This window comes from Xiphophorus hellerii, chromosome 23, assembly GCF_003331165.1.
Source record: "Xiphophorus hellerii strain 12219 chromosome 23, Xiphophorus_hellerii-4.1, whole genome shotgun sequence".
Classification (NCBI taxonomy): Eukaryota; Metazoa; Chordata; class Actinopteri; order Cyprinodontiformes; family Poeciliidae; genus Xiphophorus; species Xiphophorus hellerii.
In genome coordinates this window covers 32,171,355-32,193,005 of record NC_045694.1, presented here as the reverse complement: position 1 = coordinate 32,193,005, position 21,651 = coordinate 32,171,355, and the positions used below count along the sequence as shown (strand labels likewise).

General features: G+C 37.8%; 1 protein-coding gene across 5 annotated transcripts in view; it reads right to left on the bottom strand.

The window, feature by feature from the left end:
* The window catches only part of csnk1a1 (casein kinase 1, alpha 1), a 91,091-nt gene that overhangs the window by 52,552 nt on the left and 16,888 nt on the right, over positions 1 to 21,651 (bottom strand). For all 5 annotated transcript variants that reach the window (XM_032554391.1, XM_032554386.1, XM_032554388.1 and 2 more), the window contains exon 4: positions 18,835 to 18,933. In XM_032554391.1, coding sequence (XP_032410282.1) covers positions 18,835 to 18,933 — 99 coding nt within the window. The remainder of the gene's footprint in view (positions 1 to 18,834; positions 18,934 to 21,651) is intronic.

The following is a 21,651-nucleotide window of genomic DNA, read 5'->3' as shown; positions in this document are numbered from 1 at the left end:
AACCGGCAGTGTTCTGTGCAGCTAGAGAAAGGATCGACTTCTGTATAAAAAAAAGCCCCAAAGAGGATGAGAAAGCTACTAAAAAACTTAGGTACTCAAGATTTAATATTTGAGGCCATCATTCAGGGGGAAAAAAACTAAAACTATCGCTGTCTGAAGGAACCAGAAGGATGCAGAAGGAGGGCTTCGCAGGTACACATCTCAAGTCTTGTTTCAGCACCTTTTGCCAGTCAGAAAACTAAACGCATCATTTGTATTTATTCAGCAGTGAACAAAGCATGGGACTGAATTTCTTCTTCATCATGTAAAAACTTTCTGAAGAATGTTTAAGATAATCTAACAAGCATTGAACAGCCCTTGCACTTTGGTGTTGATGCAAGAATTATTCTACCTAATCAAAAATTAGGGTTTATTGCAGGACAGTAAAAAGTTTGGTTTAAATTGGAAGTTGAGCATGGGAGTCACACAAATTTTTCTGTATGGAGCAAAGGATTGCCTACTACTATAATCTAAAAGTTTACTGCTGAGGCTGTTTTGTATTTGTCATTGTACTTCCTAAAGAGAAAGTCTGAAGAGAAATTGAATGACCCCAATGCAGGTAGTGCTCCAAAATTTCATATTCATCCATTTTGTTCCTTTACTTTCATTAGGTGCTTCGAAGTTACAGTCTAAAAATATTTTGTGAATGTGTGTTAACTTGGTGCATTTCATAGAGTTTCCGGTAATTGATGAAATATTCAATAATGTTTTACCTTATTTCTGAAAGTGAGACTCCAATTCATTACACAGTCATTATTTCTTGTAAGATTATTGATTATGGATTACAGAGAGTACACCCACAAAACATTTTTAAAAAAGTATTGCAAACCATACAAAGTCAACTGGAAGGAAAGCGTGGTAGGAAAATGTGCACCAGCAACACGGATAATCATATCTTCGAGAGGCCGAAGTGAAGAAAGAAGATAGTCTACCAGAAAATTTTGGAGCACTTCATAATTTCTTCTGCTGATAAGTTTTATGGAAATGCTGTTAACATTTTGCTGCAGGAATCTGTACCAGCCCACAATGCTAATGTACCAAAGGCTGGTTCGATAACCATAGTGTTGCAGTGCGTGATTAACAAGCAGACTGCACTGATCCCATAGAAAGTCTAGAGGATATTGTCAAGATGAAGATGAGGCACTAGAACCAACAACGCAGATTATCTAAAAGCTGCAAGCTGTAAGCCATATTCATTAAAATTACATGACATGTTTGGAATATTTCACTGCATTATGAATCTCTATATTACACAAGTTTCACTTTCTGAAATCGGTGATAAAATAGTAAACTTTTATAGGGCTAAAGAATAAATCAATAATATATATTGCAATAGACGTGAGTTCAATATCAATATATGACATATCTGATAAAATACTAAATATATAGAATATTCACTAAAATCTGATCCAGAACCAAACGGCACATTGGGAGATGTAGACAGAGGAAAGACTTTAGCTGCTCTACTAACTCACTCACTCTGGTTACCTAGCAACAACTTGAGTAACTTGAGCATTAGCAGTTTATGTTTTGCCACCATGCCTCATAACGGCTTAAAACTAGATAACGGCATGGAGTAAACTGTGGATAAAAGAGAAAAGGTCACACCATTGGTTTGGCAGTACTTCAAACATTTAAAAACAAATCATTAATTATTTATAGACATGTGAAATGTTTACATTGTGATAAGTTTTTCAGCCATATCGTCCAGTTCCAACTTTATCACTTTTTTTTTTTTTAAATCACAATACTGAATTGCAAGTGTTAATCAGCAACATTTCTAATGTTTATGCTCGGATCAGTGTTTCCAAGTCACACTTACAAAATAAAAATTTTACCCTTGACAGACATCTAGGGTGATAAAGATTTTACCTCTTAATGCATGGCTATCAAAACTAATGACTGCATTTATCTTTATTCCCAAGTCTGACAAGACTTCAAATTAGGGGTAAGAGTAGAGAGATCAACACAAGGAGAACTCAGGTAAAAGTTGGGGTTAAATAAAATTATGCTCTTGACAATCAAAATTAGAATCTCTTAATAGTTGTAATTGCAGGCTAAATACAGTAGTGGCAGTAGTAGAATTACCAAATGACAAAAGTGGTATTTAAAATTTTTTCATTTAAATTTCACAGCATACATCCTGGTTTCACCCTGCCTCTCGCTCTTTGACCGATGGAGACAGATACCAGCCCCGCCCCATTTGCGATCCTGCAAGGATAAACGTGTCAAGTGATAGATACACAGACATCCTGGATTGTTGTGCAGGCAACTCAAAACACATGTGAAGTGCTTGAGAAAAATTAAATATATCAATATTACTTTGACAGTACATTCAGCATCCTATGTCTACACCAAAAAGAACTTTGCAACAACACCTTTTCATCCAACAGATCTATTCTAATTATCTACAAGCGGTAGAAGGTGAGAAGTCCAGGAGGAGCCCTGTAGTGCCTCAAACTCTTACAACGGCAAATGATGCCATCAACAAACCGTTTTTTTGAAAACAATGCTAATCCAAATCAGATTATGGAACAAACCAAACTATAAGCCTGCCAGTAACTCCCTACCACAGGCCTGAGCCAGAGCTTAAAACACAGGATCTTTGCAAAACCCATGATGCTAAAAATGTAAGTCAAAAATCCAAGCTAGCCAGTTAGCTACCTAGCTGAGCTGAGCATACAACATATTTAAGTCCACTTTAAAATGAACTAATGCAAACTTTAGCAGATAGAATTTTAATCAAAATAGGACACCTCACAGCAGGGCCCGAGGCATAAGCAAACTAAGTGGCCGCTTAGGGCCACTTGGGTTCCTTAAGTGAAAGACATTTTTTTTGTTGTTTCTTTTTCGTAATGATTTCTTTGTGATTATATTAGCAAAATCACACCATTACATTATAAAGTCGTCATTTCTTTTTACAAAATACATATGTGATAATGTACGTAGAGATTATTCTTTATATGGGAAAAAAAAAGAAAAGAAATTGCTCTTAGGGACCCCCTGGTGGTCACGGCAGGTAAAAAAGAATTTGTCCTTCAGGGAGAGAGAAAAGAAAGAAGAATAGAAAAAAGCCAAGATAAAGGTATGTTTTCAAGTGTCTTGCTAATATAATGTTTATCAAAAAGATTTGCGGAGATGCTAATAAAAAAAACATTTATGCTAGCAAGTTTATGTTTGTGTGAAGCTGAGTTTTAGCTTTAAATGGTTGATTCCTGTGGTTGCCTATATATAAAATTAGCATTTCCTGCGAAAACGCACTGTGAATAGTGTAAGCCAAAATTTTATGGTGAAAATTGCAGAAGCATTTGAAGATAACTGCAGAAGATTAGCAGAAATATAAGAAATAAGCAGAAGCAGCAGAACAAAGCAATGAAAAACGCCTACAAAATAAACTGTTGAGGACCGAAAACTTGAAGACAATGCAAAAATCCCACCAAAAAAGTAAAAAGTATTGGAAATTGGTGCAGAACAGTACTTACAAAACTAAACTTTAAGGTCACAATATTTTATAATGTAAAATTTGCTAAAAGTCTAAAATTAGCTAAATTACTAAAGATAGCATCTAGGCTAGCACTAGCATTTTAACCTACAGTAACATAATCCATGATGAGTGAAAAAAGCCATGTTAAAGCTAAAGCTAGCTTTAAAAAAAAACTACTGATGGAAGCAAGGCTAGAACTACCATGTTGATGTACAACAATACATCTCAAACAGCGTGGCGGGATAGTGGCACTATGCTGGAGGATAGTGGCGAGGTGTCATGGGAGATGTGAGCATCCTGCCCACGGGCGTGAGAACAGGACTTTACAATAGTCCTCTTTATTCACGCTTGAATAATAAACAACCCTCTGGTCACTACATGGCAACAGTGTTCAAATTAATCAACAGGCTGCCTCTTGAAACCTGTAGAAGAGGTAGTCTACACTGAAATACTAGTGTTAACGGAGCTGACGATACATACTGACATAAGAGAGATAGAGAAATTTGTGACAAAGAAAGTAAAACTGCCAGGTAAAAAAAAAAAAAGCTATCAGTTAGTACAGATAAATTCTTAAATATCAGTTTCACAATAGTATATAATTGGTGCTTGGGTGCGTGTGTGTATGGTAGAGGTTGAGGGGGTGTGGAAATTATTATCCCTGGGGGGGCATGACAGAAAATAACTGAGAACCACCGATGTACAATAATTACATTCTACATGCTGTGTGAAGAAAAAAACATGTAACTGAACTGTTATTAGCTAAAATGTTGTGAATTGCATGTGAACCAAAACCAGCAGATTGACTAATATTAATCCACTCCATTCAGTCTATTATGTTTAGCTCTTTAAATCTGAATTTGCTGAAAAGCTAATATTAGGTTGTTGCTATTATTGTTTGCTTGAACTAACCTTACAAATTGAAATGCTAATTTTAACTCTAAGCATTAGCCATCAATTTACACTAGCAGTGGCTAGCTTAACTGCCATTGTTTTGGCTCTCAAAGAGTCACTGTCTTCACAGGGCCTATAAATAAACAGGCACCTCCATGTGTGAGAGTAAGCCTGTATCCAGTTGCATGAGGGGGTGACAGTGCAGCCAACTTGTCACAGAGCTTCAAAGAAGCAAACAATGCCTCCAAACCACTCGAGATATCTCAGGAACCGTAAAAGTTATGGATGTGATTCACTCACCATTTTTATTGGGATGAAAAAACCGATTCTGTCGTAATCAATTTATTTTTTTAAATATTAAAGGCATAAAATTGAGTCAAAAATGTTGATAAAATGGGTGAAGCCTGAAACTATTCCCTTTATCTTGGAAACTATAAGGGCTACCGATACAATTCATTCACAGTAGGCGTCAGGAAGGGCCAGTGAACAATCATGCCTTCTTTCATGCAAGAACCCTTTTCTGTCTTTGGGCTGTAAAAGACTGTAAAATATGCCTCATTTTGGCACTTTCAAAAAAATTTTTTGAGTAAATCAGATTTTCAACTTTCTAATAGACAAAATTTAAGGCAAAATTACCAGGTAAAAAAAATGCATAGATTGTGAGCACCAGGAAGGTCTGAACTGAAATTATGTCAGTTTGTGTTTCTACGTTGCATTGTTTAGGAGATATGACGTTCCGAAAACATGTCTGAAGCCAGCTTTGTTCTGATTTTTTTTCTCCTCCACAATATAGATTCCCAATTGGGGTACGCCTCGATGCATTGGGCTAATTTGCCAGAAAACTGCAAGTTCCACATCAATGAGTGTTACATGGATTCAGAAAATCCATGTCTGGTACGTTTTGATATATAAAACGTATAGAAACTGAAAACTGAATGTGTGTTCAGAAGCTGTTCAGGGAGGAGCAGAAATTACAAAAATTGTATGGAATTCTGCTTTCTAACATGGTGAAGAATTCCATAATTGAAATCCATTATAAAGAGGAATTATGATCATAATGCACCGTGAAGTTGAAGAGGAAGAGGGATTTTATGAAAACGGTAAAAGATATGAAAAAGCTGAAACATACAGAAATAGTTGAAGGGCATTACTACATTTTAAAAGTTGAATGATGTTTCTAGGTGAAAGTATTTGGAAATAGCAAAGTTTGCAAAGCAGGCAAATGTTACTGGAATTTTTTTGGTTTTATTGGAGCGGAGTATTATATTAACATAAGCAGAATATTATAAATATTACATAGGTTATAAATAGCATAAGTCGTACCTGGCATTAGCAAAATAAGCAGAGCATTCTAAAAGTTGAATGGTGAAAATAGCAGAAAGTACACAGAAGTAGTGGAACACAAGAATAAAGAGAAACAAGAGTACAGAAATAACAGTCATGAAATCTGTATGTAATTTTTTTTAGTCAATGTGTGTAGTGTATAGGAATTAGTTCATGCTGGGTATGTGAGCTAAGTTCAAAATGTTTATAGTGATGTGTACAGTGCAAGAACATAAAATATGTAGCATAACTTAATTCAGCTTTGTGAGCCACAGTGTTCAATTTAGTTGTGTTTTTTTTTTTTATTTCAAGGGGGGGGAAAAGACGTGAGATGAATGGTAGCAATCCCACCTGGTGTTTTAGTTCATCATGATTATCAATCGCAACTTCCAACAGAGTCCCAACCCACACATCCAAAACCAGGGTTTCCCCCAGAAAACTTGCTAAGCCCAGTGGTCAGGGCGCCGAGGCGGTCCACCATATTTTTGTATTAAAAGATGTTAAGTTGACAGGAAATGTAAAAATATTGCTGGGTAATTATATTTTACAAGAAAACATCACCAGTGAAATGCTATCTAAACCCACAACTATAAAGTCTTTAAAAAACAACAAATCAAAAAAGCACAATTAAAATGAATATCGATTATTTGAACTTCTGTTTAATCTAAATTTAAGTCAGCAGCTCCAGAAGGACCCTCAGAACTTTGGGGCACCCCCATAAATGCAACAAGGCAATTTCAAAGTGCTTTACATGAATTAAAAGGAAAAACAAACAAAATAAACCAAAAGAAAGAGCAAAAAAAGAAAAAGAATCTAATAATGTTGATCTATATAAACTAGACACTCCTGATCTGGGTTGACAGAATACAGCCGCTCTAAACAGGAATGGAGTTCTTGTACCTAAACCAAGTTTGTTCTAATTCCTTTTCTAGTTTAATAGTGAGTACTCTACTGTTTCTAACAAGTAAAATAAAAAGAGGAAAGGACACATAAGGGAAGTATGCATATACACCGTGCTCCAAATTATTATGCAAGTGATATTTTCAGCCAGTCAGTATAATTTTCAAGTCAAGAACTATTTACAGTATAAATCAAATTTTACCAAACAAAGCTCCCCATGAGAACAGTATTTGTTTAAAAAAAATAAAAATCTCAAAATGCACCGTTCCAAATTATTATGCACAGCAGATTTTCTAAACATTTTATGGATTATAAAGAACTGCAGATGGTCATTCTTTGATTGTGCAGCATTAAGTGGTCACATGTACTAAAATCAAAAGTTATTTTAACAGACCGAGTTACATGTTAACATAGGACCCCTTCTTTGATATCAGCTGCACAATTCTTGCATCCATTGAACTTGTGAGTTGGTGGAGTTTCTGCTTGAATTTCTTTGCAGGATGTCAGAATACCTTCCCAGAGCTGCTGTTTTGATATGAACTGCATTCCACCCTCAGATCTTCTGCTTGAGGAAACTCCAAAGGTTCTCAATAGGGTTGAGGTCAAAGGAGGATGGTGACCACACAATGAGTTTCTCCCCTTTTATGCCCATAGCAGCCAATGACACAGTGGTATTCCTTGCAGCATGAGATGGTGCATTGTCATGCATGAAGATGATTTTGCTACGGAAGGTACGGCTCTTCTTTCTGAACCATGAAAGAAAGAGATCAGTCAGAAAGTCCATATAATTTGCTGAGGTCATTTTCACACCTTCAGGGACTATAGAGGGGCAGACCAGCTCTCTCCCAATGATTTCGACCCAAAAAATGACTCCACCACCTCCTTGCTGATGTCACAGCCGTGTTGGGATGTGGTGGTCATCCACCACCAATCCACTACTGCATCCATCTGGACCATCCAGGATTGAACAGCAATCATCAGTGAACAAGTCTGTTTGAAAATTAATCTTCATGTACGGCTGGGCCCACTGCGACCGTTTCTGCTTGTGAGCTCCGGTTAGGGTTGGCCGAATAGTAGGTTCATGCACCGCAAGCCTCTGGAGCAGGGGTGGGCAATCCTGGTCCTGGAGGGCCGGTGTCCTGCGACTCTTAGATGTCTCCCTGGTCCAACACACTTGAATCCAACAGCTGAATCACCTCCCAAGTGAAGTCAGGTTCTCCAGATTCCTGCTAATGACCTCATTATTTGACCCAGGTGTGTTGAAGTGGAGATGTATCTAAAAGTTGCAGGAGACTGGCCCTCGAGGCCTGGAGTTGCCCACCCCTGCTCCGGAGGATCCTCCACCTTGAGGTTCCAGAGGAACCAGCAGCTTCAAATAACTGTTTGCTGCTTTCTAAGGGCATTTTAACAGCTGATCTCTTAATCTGATGAATTTGAATGAACAGAAACCTTCCTCATTATGCCTTTATCTGTACAAACCCATCTTTGTTCTGAATCAGCCACAGATCTCTTCACAGTACGATAACACTTCAGTTTCCGTTAAATATCTAATGTTTTCATCCCTTGTCATACTGCACTACACTATAATGATTTTCAGCAGCAGAGTGATCCTTTCTCTTTCCCATATTGCTTGAAACCTGACCTGTTTAATAACGTGGAACATCCTACTTAAGTAGATTTCCTTTAATTGAGTTCACCAGACAAACTAATCAATCCAGCTCTCTGAAATTAATTATAGTGATTCAAAGAGCCCTGACACACAATACCATCTATAAATTTAATAGCACAAACAAAAATGTAATCTTCATGAACCTTAAATCCAATTTGCATGATAATTTGGAACACAGTGTAGTAACATTCAGACAAAACAAAGACATGGGTGCAATGCGGTCACGTCAATGAGTGTATGTGCTTGCTGTATTTGAGCTTGCTGTGTTTGTGCATTGCATTTATATGGCCATGATTCGTGAAGCTCAATCTCCAGGCATGCGTCCAATATGATGGTGTTATCTAGCATCATGTCCTTGGGAGTGCCCAGCTCCACAATCACATGGATGATAAGAGGAGGGGGTGAGGTGGGAAGGAGTGTTATGTTTACATATCTTTTAGGAGATTTGAAATATGCAGCTCTTCCAAGGTTAACACAGGAAAGTAAATTCAGGTACAGAATGTTTTAGATCAGGTAGATTTTACATTTCAATCTCCCCTAAAGTCTCACTGATACAGATCAGTTCATCCCAATTACTCAAATTAGTGTGGCCATTCCACTGAACCAAAGCTAGCAACTTCTCCAAGATCGATTCCATCCTGCTAGTGAGAATTAGAGTTCTCTCAGCTAGGCTGCGAGTCTAAGCAAAACACGTATCCATCTTGTGTTTCTGTCCCACACTTGCATAACAGTCTCAGTGTTCGGTAGCCAGCCCAATCCGTCACAAATTTATCAATATGCCAGGGTCTAGCACGAAGTGTTTAATTAAAATCCAGGGTGTATCCTGCCGGGTATGTCCCTGCAGGACAAGAGGCTCTCCTGTGCCCAGTCTTCTCGTTGAGAAAATTTTATCAATATCACTGAGAGACCGGTTGACCAGATCCATAATTTGTAGATTTGGACAATGTGCAAAAGATGTGTGGATAAAAGTACCATTGGACAGATGGCATAAAATATTAAAGCAAGTAAAAATTGGATGGCCCACTTATGATAGAGATTGTCTCCCTGCAAGTATGGATAAGAGATTCACATAGTGGTCACAAAAAGGCACAACAAATTACTGTAAGATTACAAAAATTAACAAAATGAAATAGATTTAAATAACTTCAATATAACTAAAACCTGGAAAAATGTGGCCTCCAGCTAAGACAAGATTACAATAAGAACATAAAGATTTTGGAGGACTAATTAAAATCCTATTAGAATTATGCAACCAAAGAACTCCCCCTAACCCCCCCCAAAAAAATAAAAAAAATCAATATTCAGACTATATTTATGTCTACAAATGAGAAAATTTAACACAACATAAATTGAGGTTAAATTGGAAAAAGATGCCAAAACAACAGTAACTGATGATGGTTAAATATATGCAATTCTGTGATTCACGCCTCAAGTTCTGGACTCTGAATGGAATTTTCTTGGAAAAGCACGGTATGCTTTTTTTTTTTGTTACCCCTAACTTTAAAAGTAAACAAATGTAATGACCCTGAAAAGGCAAAATGTTGGAAGAACTGTGGGAATGTGTTTGCAGGACATTTTCATGCCTTTCGGAAATGTACTAAAATCGCACCCTACTGATCAGAGGTGATAAAAGAAATCAATACTACGATGGACTTATCCTGTGATTTTACTGTGGTCTACTTGGGTAGCTTACCCCAGGGACTGAAGAAGTTGCATAGGTATCTTCTATTAATATTACTAGCGGGTGCAAAGCTAGTGCAAGCTATAACTCGCAAGTGGCTTGATGTGGAACCACCATCACCATTGGACTGGAAGGAAATAATTAAGGAAATACATGCAACGGAGAGACTGACTTTTTCATTAAGACTTGCTGCTTATAAATACAATAAATATTGGAAGAAATGGAATATCCATCGGAGCTTGGCGTCAAATGTATGATCAATGTAATTACATCTTTTCTGTTGACTGTGAATGTACTCACATTTGGTTTTAAGCTATTTTACTGTTATTATTATTACTATTTAATTGCTCTTGTCCAACTAGACACTCTGTAATTTGTGTTAGAGGGGGTCTGAATTTTCAATGTATGTATATTTCTAAAACTGCCAAAAATAAAAAATAAAGTAAAAAAAAAAAAAAAGGTGGAGTGCTGATTGTGGAGTGCCATCATTTCTGTTATGAGATCTTTAATCACTTCAGCTCTTGTATTCTCTCTGGCAAATTTTTATGTTTCCTCAAAAGCTTCACCAATAGACTCGAGTTCCGGTGGTTTCCTTAAGACTAACTTGCTGCTATCATTTTTAGCACTGTGGGCGTCTTAAAATGCTTTGAATACTGCTGCAAAGCCAGCAGTTCATCTTTCTCTCCAAAACCGTAAAGAGATTCCAAACTACAACCTTTACGGTTTCTGTTTACTGACAAGCTGGGCTGAATTAACATGGTATTGAAAATTCCCAGTTTGAAAGTCGTTCTGACCTTTTTTGTTTATATGTCTGTTTGCGTGTAACACCCTGGGGTAATTGTTATATATATATATATATATATATATATATATATATATATATATATATTTTTTTTTTAAAATAAAATTATGACAGTTCTTAAAAATCATTCATTTCCAATAAGAACGTTATTTTCACCAGTTATGCTGACACCACTTGAACTCTGTACAGGTCTCATGCAGGAAAGGCAGAGTTTTATCAAAATATGTCAATGTCAAATTTATTTATATATCACTTTTAAAAACAGGTTTAAAACTGCACCAGAGTGCTGTACAAAAATGGTAACAGAATAAGTTGATAAAAAGGGAAGGAAAAAAAATACAAAAAATAATAACAATAATAAGTAAATAAAATAAAAATAAAACATCACAACGGAAAAGTTACAGTATCAAGCCCCAATTAAATGCCAAAGAATAAAAATACGTTTTAAGAAGCGATTTAAAATGATCCAGGCTGTGGGCTTCTGGAAAGGTAGATTATTCCAGAGAATATGAACAGCAGCAGCAACAGAAAAAGCCTGATCTCCTTTGCTCTTAAGTCGAGTCCGAAAGGCTTTTTATTATTTATTATTTGATCTTCTGGATCTTTTGAAACTTCATTCTGAAGTTTCAAAAGATCCTGAAGAAGGGGCAAACCCATTCAACACTTTTTAAGTTGTTAAAAGAATCTTAAAATGTATCCAATATGCAACAGGCAACTAGCGTAACAAGGCCAATATTGGCCTTATATGGTCAAACTTCTGGCTGCCTGTAAGAAATCGAGCTGCTGCATTGTGGATCACTTGAAGACGCTGTGTCAGGGATTTATCTATGCCTTTATATAATTAATTACAATAATCATGATGTAATGAAGGCATGAATAATTCCTTCAAAATCCTTAAAACAAAAATAGGACTTTACCCTTGCTAAAAGCCACAGGTGGTAAAACCTTGATTTAACAACTGAACTAACTTGTTTGTCGAATTTTAAACAGCTATCAAAGATAACACCAAGATTTTTCCACCAGAAGTCAGACAAAATGGTTACAATATTTGGTTACTCAACCAATAAGTTGAGTAACCAAAGTTATTGAGTATTTATCAATAATAAATATTGAGTAAAGTAGGAATGTTTTGACCAAATAATATTAATTGAGTTTTGTTGTGACTGAGGTGAAGAAAATTTAGGTCCATCCATGATTTAACTTCAGCTAAACAATCAATTAGATAAAACAACCACACCACAAGTTATCAGTGATGTTTGTTTGTTTGCAACGTGACATCAAGCACGCAATATTCTGCTCCCTAGCTCCCTGCTAGGGCATGCAAAAAACTGTTCTGTTGTTAATATAATGCCCTAAATTTTAAATGTGTTTGACATGCAAAAGAAAAAGGGTCGAAGTGCTATGTTAGTAATTGTCAATTGTCTTTTATGAATTAATATTTAATTAGAAGAAATTTATTGCAGTTAGGGATTCTCCGAACAGGTTTTTTGCTGCCAATTCTTATACCCTATCGCCCATGAGGGCCCATCATAGCCGACCACATGGATTGGCCATTTATTTAATGCAGGTTACAAGTGGTACTGGCTATGTGATCTGCAAAATAAAACCAAAATCACCTAATTTAGACAAAAACATACAAAAAACTTGTAGACACAATGCAGCAAGTATTCAATCAAAAGGACAACTGTAAAATCTGCGGTGAGTAATACAATATTTAACAGTAGGCATAAATAAAATAGGCATAAAGTCAAATATCACAACACTGTTTCCTTTTTTACTTGACATTATTTGACATAGCCCTTAATTCAAAGTCAAATGTAGGTTGCATTCAAATAAACAATTCTAAATTACTAAATCAAAACTACCTGAGAGCATGGCTATTTGTTTTGTGCATGTTAAAAAATCTTGCGAAGTGGTAAAGAGAGAACGACAGCGCCAAGATTTGCTTCCTGGATCTGATTGGTTGTTTCTGATTGAACGAAGTACTTTTGCAGAATACATGGAAGAGGCAGAGGAGCTGTATTTTTTTCACAGATTATCCATCTCAGTAGAGCATAGCAGTGGTCCAACAGAAAGAGCAGTGGAACCAAACGTCCTCCACAGCTCGTCATCTAGTCCAATGGCCTGGATTATTTTTCAGGTTACCTGCTTAGCATTCTGACCATCATGCTCATCCAGATGAGTGTTGGCAATTATGCACCGTTTTGCCTGCTCCGGTAGACTTTTTTCCTGCAGTGAAACTCGACACATCTATACTCCTTTAAGTACTTGTTTTTTGGGAGGGGGTTTTCAAGTGTCATTAAATTCAGTGTGTCGATGCAATTTAAAGTGATTCACCCTCAAGGTATTTTTCCGTCAGAAGACGCAGATGTCCCCATTCACTCTGAAAACATGAAAGATTAACATGACATTGCTTCCATGCGCAATGTGAAGGAAAGCGGAACATGTGTTGCACATGGGGCCTCTGCAGGGTGCGAAGTATGAGATACAGGTGATCGGTTTTGTGATTGGCAACAAGAGTGATCAGCAATCATATACTTTTTCACGAAAATCAGATGATTATGATCGGTGGCCAATCGATTGGCACAACACTAATTGCAATGCATTGATAAGTCAAAATTTTGTTGAAATGAAGCACCTGGGACAATGTCATCTTCCAGCGTTGTACGCATTACGGATGTTGTCATTCTGTTTGTAATTGGACATCCTAGAACACTCGCGACTATTAATGAGCAAACATGACATAATTTGGGATCAGTCACATTAACCTGCCAAACGATGGTTATTTTTATCTTGACCTAACTTATCATCTAGCCAATTGTGCACTTCTACTTCAAGCTCAGGCGAAGGCCTGATAGAAGTATCAGAGGCCTCAGAGCCAGAGGGTTCTATCCAGGATGTTAGCCGTTCTTAGGCTTGCACTCTACTGGGATCATGTCAACAACATAACTTTATTTGAAATAGACATTTGTCGACACCTAGGCAGCGGGATGGCTGCCATCTTGCAGCATCACTGTGTTACCTGAGACATTTGGTGAGGCACAGATGTCGGCAGACATGTTGAAAGATTCACAGGGCAGACATTTACACACAAATATAAATGCATCACTACCTTTAGATTTTTGGCAATGTCATTTGTGTTAAGTTTGAGCATCTGTTGCTGTAAGACAACATTGCATTATCATGTAAAATGTAAGTTCATAATACTTGGAGTACATTAAACAAATAAAGCAGCAAGCAGCGTTGGTGACCCTCACAGCTCAGCGCCGCTCTGGCTTAATAGCAACCGCAGGACCTCCAGCAAATGCCACCAAAACTTCGTCATCAATCTCACTCAGACACCGCACCAGTCTACTAGGCAACACAACTCAATATGTCGAGCAGTGCTCTTTGATGATACATAAAAAATAAAAAAAAAATCTAATGCAATTTTGCTGATGTATTTTGTTGACTTTGGAATAACCTGGGGGCGCAGTGGAGTCAATTAACAATTTAATGCTTTTGGCCTCTTTAGAGGTTAAAGGTCAATCATAAAGTTTGGTTGCAAATCGGATGATGTATGTGAGACAGAGCCAATCGTTTGCAAACAGGAAGGGATTAAAAGTCACCATTAGGCCACTCCCACGTGCACTAGCCAGCAGTTAGTGTTTAGAGAAGGATTTACCATCATGTTGTTCTGTGTCATTAAACAGGTTTAGACTTGTATGAATCAGAGTAAAAGGAAGAAAACTAGCAGGAAAACAGGTGACTTCGTGTTGAAAGGGGGTATGCTGAAGGTGATGTCACAAATTGGCTGCATGAATGTGAGGAGTTCTGGTCTGTTGTGACACAAAGTTTGATGCAGCTCTGAGCTTGTCTGTGAAAGTTACTCCATCTTGATGTTTCATGGTGAATGGTCAGATTTTGAGGCTTGGTCCTGCCCACGTTTTATGCAGGAAACCTATTTTGATAACATTTAACCTTTAAGGCCTCAAGACTTTACTGAGTGATTCTGAAGTCTGTATGTCAAAATGTGTAGAAGGACTTCGCTCAGTTATAATGTGTAAAAGGGAAAATGGCAACTTTGATCCAAAATATCTGACTTCCTGTTATGTTTGGACCATGGCACCAACAGAGTTTTTGGTCCATCCTTGCAAGATACATCTATTCCAAATTACTCAATTCTCGGTCAAAGTATGGCTTGGGGCTGATTTCTTAAAGATTTTTAGGAGACACTGTGGAGGAATTAAGCCATGCCCACCAAATATTACACTGTATTCCTGTTGAGGGCCTAATTATTGCACAACAGCCCCTCTCAACAGGAATACAGCACACACAGATATTAAAATTACAAGAAATTTGTGATATGTTAAGCAGCCCTAGTTAACACTCTGTTTATATAGTGCCAATTGACAATGTTGTCTCAAGGCACTTCACAAAAACTTATTTCAATTCAATCATACATACATTTAAACTTATCCAAGTTATTAACAGGGCAGTATTCTAAATTAGGCAAGCTCACTCCGCCCCCATGCAGGAGTAGAGCAAACCTCCAACAAACACGATTATATGGTGATGGTCTCTGTGTTACCTGTGACATTTAGTGAGGCATCTTTGCATTACCAGTCAACATTAAGGCAAAGAAGATAGGCAAAATATTTCTAATGAGTCATTCATCAGCTCCATTATTTCACCAAGGCAGAAATTGACATTAAAGTCCAAGGTCTTGAGGAGTGCTAAATCGCTTAAAAAATGAATGCATTTCATACAAGCCCATAAAGGCAAGTTTAATTTTTGTTTGTTTCATAACATGGCAATATTAGTTTAAACATGATGTTTTTATTTTGTTTTTAATGCATGAATATTGTCAGTTATTCCATTACAATGTACAAACGGAAGGGAATGGATCTCCTCTCTACTGTACTGCAGCCTGCTGCGGAAGTGGGAGGGGCTCATGGCAGCTCTCACTACTCACTGTACTATCGGTGTTTTCGGGTTTTGTTACTAAAGTCTCCAATAAGCAGAGGTGGAAATTAAATATTTTCTCCACCAGCCACTGTGGCTGGTGGAGAAAATATTTTAACAGCCACTCAGACATTTCACCAGCCACTGTTTTTTTCTTTCAATTACAAACCCCACAGTACAAGCAAATGACATAAAATATATGCTTTATTCTTAACTCTTATGAAAACCAATTTACTGACAATAAGTTTACCGTACTTATGTACGTATACAGACTAATTTAACATAAGTGTAGAAGCCTACATTCAGTTTTTGTTCATTCAGACTTTAGGATAAGTTATGTTCATATTTCTTATTATAATTTGTTTATTTGGATAAAAATGATAACTAGTTGGATCTATTGCATAGTAATTTACTATATTAAGTCTTGAAAATTTGCATATCTAATTGGAATTAAGGATTTTAGGGTGTGGCTAGCCAGAGTCAGTTGGGCAGTTGGAGTGGAGCCACACAGTTTTTTGACCTCACTCTCTTTCCTTTTAAATTGTCTTTTCTCTTTATTTTTCGTGGAAAGGTAACCTTTGTACTGTTTTTATTATTATTTCTGAAGTAAACCATTCAACTATATTAAGAGGATCCAGTCCCTTTTTTTGGTTTTGCCGTTTTCGTCATCAAGTGGACCGAATGGGAAAGACGGAGAGCGTCAAGCTTATGGCTTCATTATTTAGGAAATTACAATAAGGATGGATACCTTAACAGAGGTGTAATCCAATAAGTTCACTTGAAGTAATTACTAACAGCAAATTTAACTACACAACCCTAACATTCTTGCAATTATTTCCTATGTTGAACATTTCCACATTTTTCTACAACTCCCCCAGATAGTATTTATTGAAGATGTGTCTAGTCATTTTTTAAACATTTTTAAATGGTATCAATAGCTGTTTTCTAACTGTTCTGTTTGTTGTTCCTTACTTATTACGTTTTCTGTTGAAATTGTTACAATTATTCTTATTACTGAAAACATCTCAAAACGTGTTCATTATTAATTCTACGGGCCGTCATCATTGCTCTGTTGTCCCCATATCTGTCAAGTCTCCCGTTTTAATATAATATAAACTACTGTATATTACCTCTTGTATTTTATATCCCTCTCCACCACCACCCCTCCCACGTTAGCTTCTCTCCCTCCCCGCCTTTAGGTAGCACCCTGTGTGACGTTACTGTGTGGTAATTAACATATCAGTTTGACACATTTTTCTGAATGGGCATTTTAGCTTTAGTTGTCGTAGTTTTTCTGACCCGCCTCATCTCGTTTCCACTCACTGTTCTCGGACTATGGTTAGCTGAAATGGCGCTATTTATAACCTCAGTGGAGAGGGGCGGGCCCAGGAGGACTGAGGAATTTCTTTGGATAAGCCCAATGTCCGTCAATGAAATCAACTAATGGACTGCCGCGGTCGATAAAAATTATATTTGATATATATATGTTTTTGTTAAATTATGACACCCTTGGTCCGTCCCATAGTATGTGCATCAGTCTATAGTCCAGACGGTCACTCCTCCCCTGGACAAAAGTTCAAACTGAATGCAGCTTTTTTTTTCAGTTCAAATTGTTAACCCACCACGATGGCGGGTGCGTTGCTCCAATTTACACGCCACTTCAGACTTTTACCCGCATTTGGCCAGTGGCGGGTGCTAATTTCCACCTCTGCCAATAAGCCATGTAAATTTGTTAAATTCTGCATAATCTTTCATAAAACTATCTCAGTACTCCTCCTTTGGTCAAATAGTCCCTAAGCAGTTGAATTCTCAGATTTGTTTAAAATGGTATGGCTTTTCATAGCTTGGAACGGGATTTGAGTATAAAACCATCTCATTCGGACACACTGCTCTGCCCAATGGTGAGTCAGTAGATAGAATAGTGAGAGTGGCTGCAGTGAGGGTTGATCATAGCATTACTCAGCTTTCCAAATGTGATTTTTTTTTTTTTTTTGCAATGTGGACATGGAGTAGAATGGGTCTCTTCTGCTCTGAGTGTTGGCGATGGTACATTGTAGGACGGACAACTGACTGCAGTGTTTGGGAAGAGATCAATGCTTGCTTGCTGCTTACTCAGGACCACCCCTGCTCTAGAACATCCCTGTTCTAGTTTTCATAAAAATTGCTGATTCAGAGCTTAACTTTGTGTTTGACTTAGCGGAGGCGTTCAAGAGATGTGTTTGACCAAATGGGTTCCCGTCCTTAACTGCTGCTAGTCCTTACTCAGTACCAGTTCTTTGTGTTTTCGCCATGACTGGAAATTCCAGAGTTTGAAATAGTGCTGTTGAACCAGTGAATAGAACCCCTTTTGTTCATTGATAGCTTTTGTCAGGAGCTCTCAATGAGTTCATTGCAGCAAATCAAAACCTGAGCGACAAGAATAAAAATGCATAACTCTGTTTTTGATAAAATCTAAAACAAAAACAAAAATCTATGCTTCAGCAATAAAATCAGATTACTACAAGAATAATTAATCATTACAATTTAAGTAAATATGTCACTTACAGCTGATCATTTCCCCCACAACCCATAAATACCTTTATGACTAATTTCTTTAACACTGTTGATCGTTTATTATCCTCCTAATAAACCTTGCTTTAAAAGTTGTCTTTGATTCCCGTTTTCCAGCTGCTGGATAACAGATAAAAGTCTGATGGCATCATACAGAATCAGTTTTTTTTTCATATGGTTGCTTTATTTTTATTCAGTGAAAAGTTTGCTAAAAGACAATTCTGAATTCTGTATTGCAGACCAGCATTTTGCTGTGTTAGTCCTATTTTCTGTATTTAGTCTTTAATAATTGTCAGGGTGTCTTTCTAATCATTTAATTGGCCGGTTTATAGGCCTGACCCCAGTGTGACATTAAGTTGACAGCATGCAGTCTCTCTAATGCTGTCAACCCACATTAAAGTTATAACACCACAGTCTTACTAAAACTACACATGAAGATAAATTAAATTAACAATTAAACAAATATTTGTATTCACCTTTTTATCACGAGCTCTACACAGGTCGTTATGTGCCATATTTTAAAATATGTATAAAAGCTACAAAGACCTTACCTTGTTACAGTGACGGCCAATACCCATGAGAAAGTTGTCCGGTTTGATGTCTCTATGGATGAAGTTCTTTGTGTGTACATACTCAATTCTGCTGATCATCTGGGGGGGAAAAACATCAAAAGGAGGGTGGGGGAAAAGCACATGAGTTGCTTACCATTCAGTTATTACAGAACTATTTACAGAAATTGTTAGGAAACTACTGGCTCAGAATCTGTCTGATTTATTAAGGAGTTTCTCCACTGGCAAGTCTCACTGTAACCGGCTAATGTGCGGTTCGCTGCAGTGGTGAGTTTTTCCTCCCTACTGTGGGAGAGTGGGTGGGCCATGAGCCCAGCAGCTGTGAACGACTCTGACATTTGCAGCGACACTTAGCAACGAAGAACTATGAGTGGTTCTGATGGACTCAAACCCATATTTCATTTTGACCCAAATATAATGGGAAAAAAATTCAGATGAGATTTTCTTTTTTTTTTGCTATGCATATTCTGGCATACAAGATTTTTTAATGTGAAACTATTTAGATTTAGGTAAAGCTGTTAACCACTCCTGAAATTTGACTTTATGTTTTTCAAAATCGACTATGTTTTTCAAAATCCAACAAATAATAAAATGCAAATCACAACAAAAAATGCTTAAATATTTCTATTTGAGCATCAGGCGCCTCTGGTTTAGCAATCCAGTCAGCAATCGTGACAATTCAGAAAGAAAGGTAGAAAAATGATTTTCTACAAAATGGTACGCAGCTCACTACACTGAACTTAATTGATATCAGAGATCAATGTCAGGAAAAATTTTCATATTTGTGCATCCCCAACAATTACTTTTCTTTTGGAGCTGCACTGTGTTTTTGTAGATTTAGAGAAAGCATTTGCCAGGATTCCAAGAGAGGAGCTGTGGTACTGCATGAGAAAGTATGGATATCTTAGAGTGGTGACATGTATGATAGCTGTAAGATTGTGGTGAGGTGTGCTGTAGGAGTGACAGAAAAGTGGGACTTCACCAAGGATCGGTTCTGAGCCCTTTCCTATTTGCTGTGGTGATGGACAGGTTGACAGACGAGGTTAGAAAGGAATCTCCATGGACTATGATGTTTGCAGATGACATTGTGATCTGTGTTGAGAGCAGAGAAGAGTTGGAGGAAAATCTCGAGAGATGAAGGCTTGCCCTCGAAAGGAGAGGAGTGAAGGTTAGCCATAGCAAGACAGAATACATGTGTGTGAATGAGAAGGACCCAAGTGGAGACATGAGGTTACAGGGAACAGAAATAAAGAAGGTGAAAGATTTTAAGTACTTAGTGTCAACAGTCCAGAACAACGGCGAGTGTGGAAAAGAAGTGAAGAAACGTATCCAAACAGGTTGGAGCAAGTGGAGTGTCAGGTGTGATGTCCAATAAAAGAGTATCAGCGAGAATGAAAGGAAAGGTGTACAAGACGGTAGTGAGACCAGCAATGCTGTTTGGTTTAGAGTCAGTGGCAATGATGAAGAGGCAGGAGGCAGAGCTGGAGGTAGCAGAGATGAAGATGTTGAGGTTCTCTTTGGAAGTGACAAGGATAGATAAAATCAGAGGAACAGCTCATGTCAGATGTGTAGGAGATAAAGTCCGAGAAGTCAGATTGAGATGGTTTGGACATGTGCAGAGGAGAGACAGTGAATACATCAGTAGACGGATGCTGAAGATGGACCTGCCAGGCAAGAGACCTAGAGAAAGACCAAAGAGGAGATTTATGGATGGAGTGAAAGAGGACATGAAGATAGCTGGTGTGAGAGAAGATGTGGAAGATACGGTTACATGGAGATGGATGACTCGCTGTCATTTTAGGGGTAGCGATCCCTAAAAGGAAAAACCCGAAAGAGAAAGAAGAAGAAAATTAATCTGTAGTAATAATAGCTCACTTTTGAAGTAAACCTGGACAAAAACTGTACAGAAGTCTGAAATTATATTCAATTTAATAATAAAGCACCAGGCTCAACTTTCATGCATATTAAGACGGCAGAGGAAAAGATCCAAAATATGGAAGAAGTCATCACAGCTATGCTAAAGCTACACGCCAAGATGGAGGACAAATTGCTGTATCTGGAGTCTATCCAGATGTGAAAACAATAGGATGTATGGGGTACTCGAGGGATCCGAGTAGGAATGGACAATGATGATCTCGTTTATAGAAACCTTACTATGTGAAGGTCTTGAGTTAAATGATGGCATCCCCAATCTCTAGTTTGAAAGAGCTCATCGGTCAGTGGGGTCGCCATTTCCATCATAATTAAGTTCTAAAGTTTCAGAACTAAAAAGACAATACTCCTCAAAGCCTGGCAGGAGGAGGGGTTTACCTGGCAAGAAAACCACATAACTTGGATCACTACTATCCACCTATCATAATTCAAAGATGTAGGGAATATACAGAAATCCACAAAGTATTGAAAGAACATAATGTCCACTTCCAGACCCTCTTCCCCACGAAGCTGAGCGGGGAAAAGGGTCTGTGGTACAACAACCTACCTTGTCGTAGGTTGTCATACCACAACATACGACAAGGTAGAGGAGTCATCACAAGGCCTGCTGAGACAAGGCTTCACCGTGACAACCATCAAACCTCCAGAGACGCTCATGGGGCAGGTACAGCAGCTGCCCTGGAGTAGAGAGGACCGACGAAGGGCGCATTTAAAGCCGGCCAGGGTTCCAACTACAAGGAGAGGCTGCAAACCTTCATGGGAACACCAGTGGGCCACTCCAGAACTTAGAGAGGATCTACCCCAGATAAAAGATAGCCGGAAGAATTGTGAAATACAGTGCATCACAAAAGTGAGTACACCCCTGAC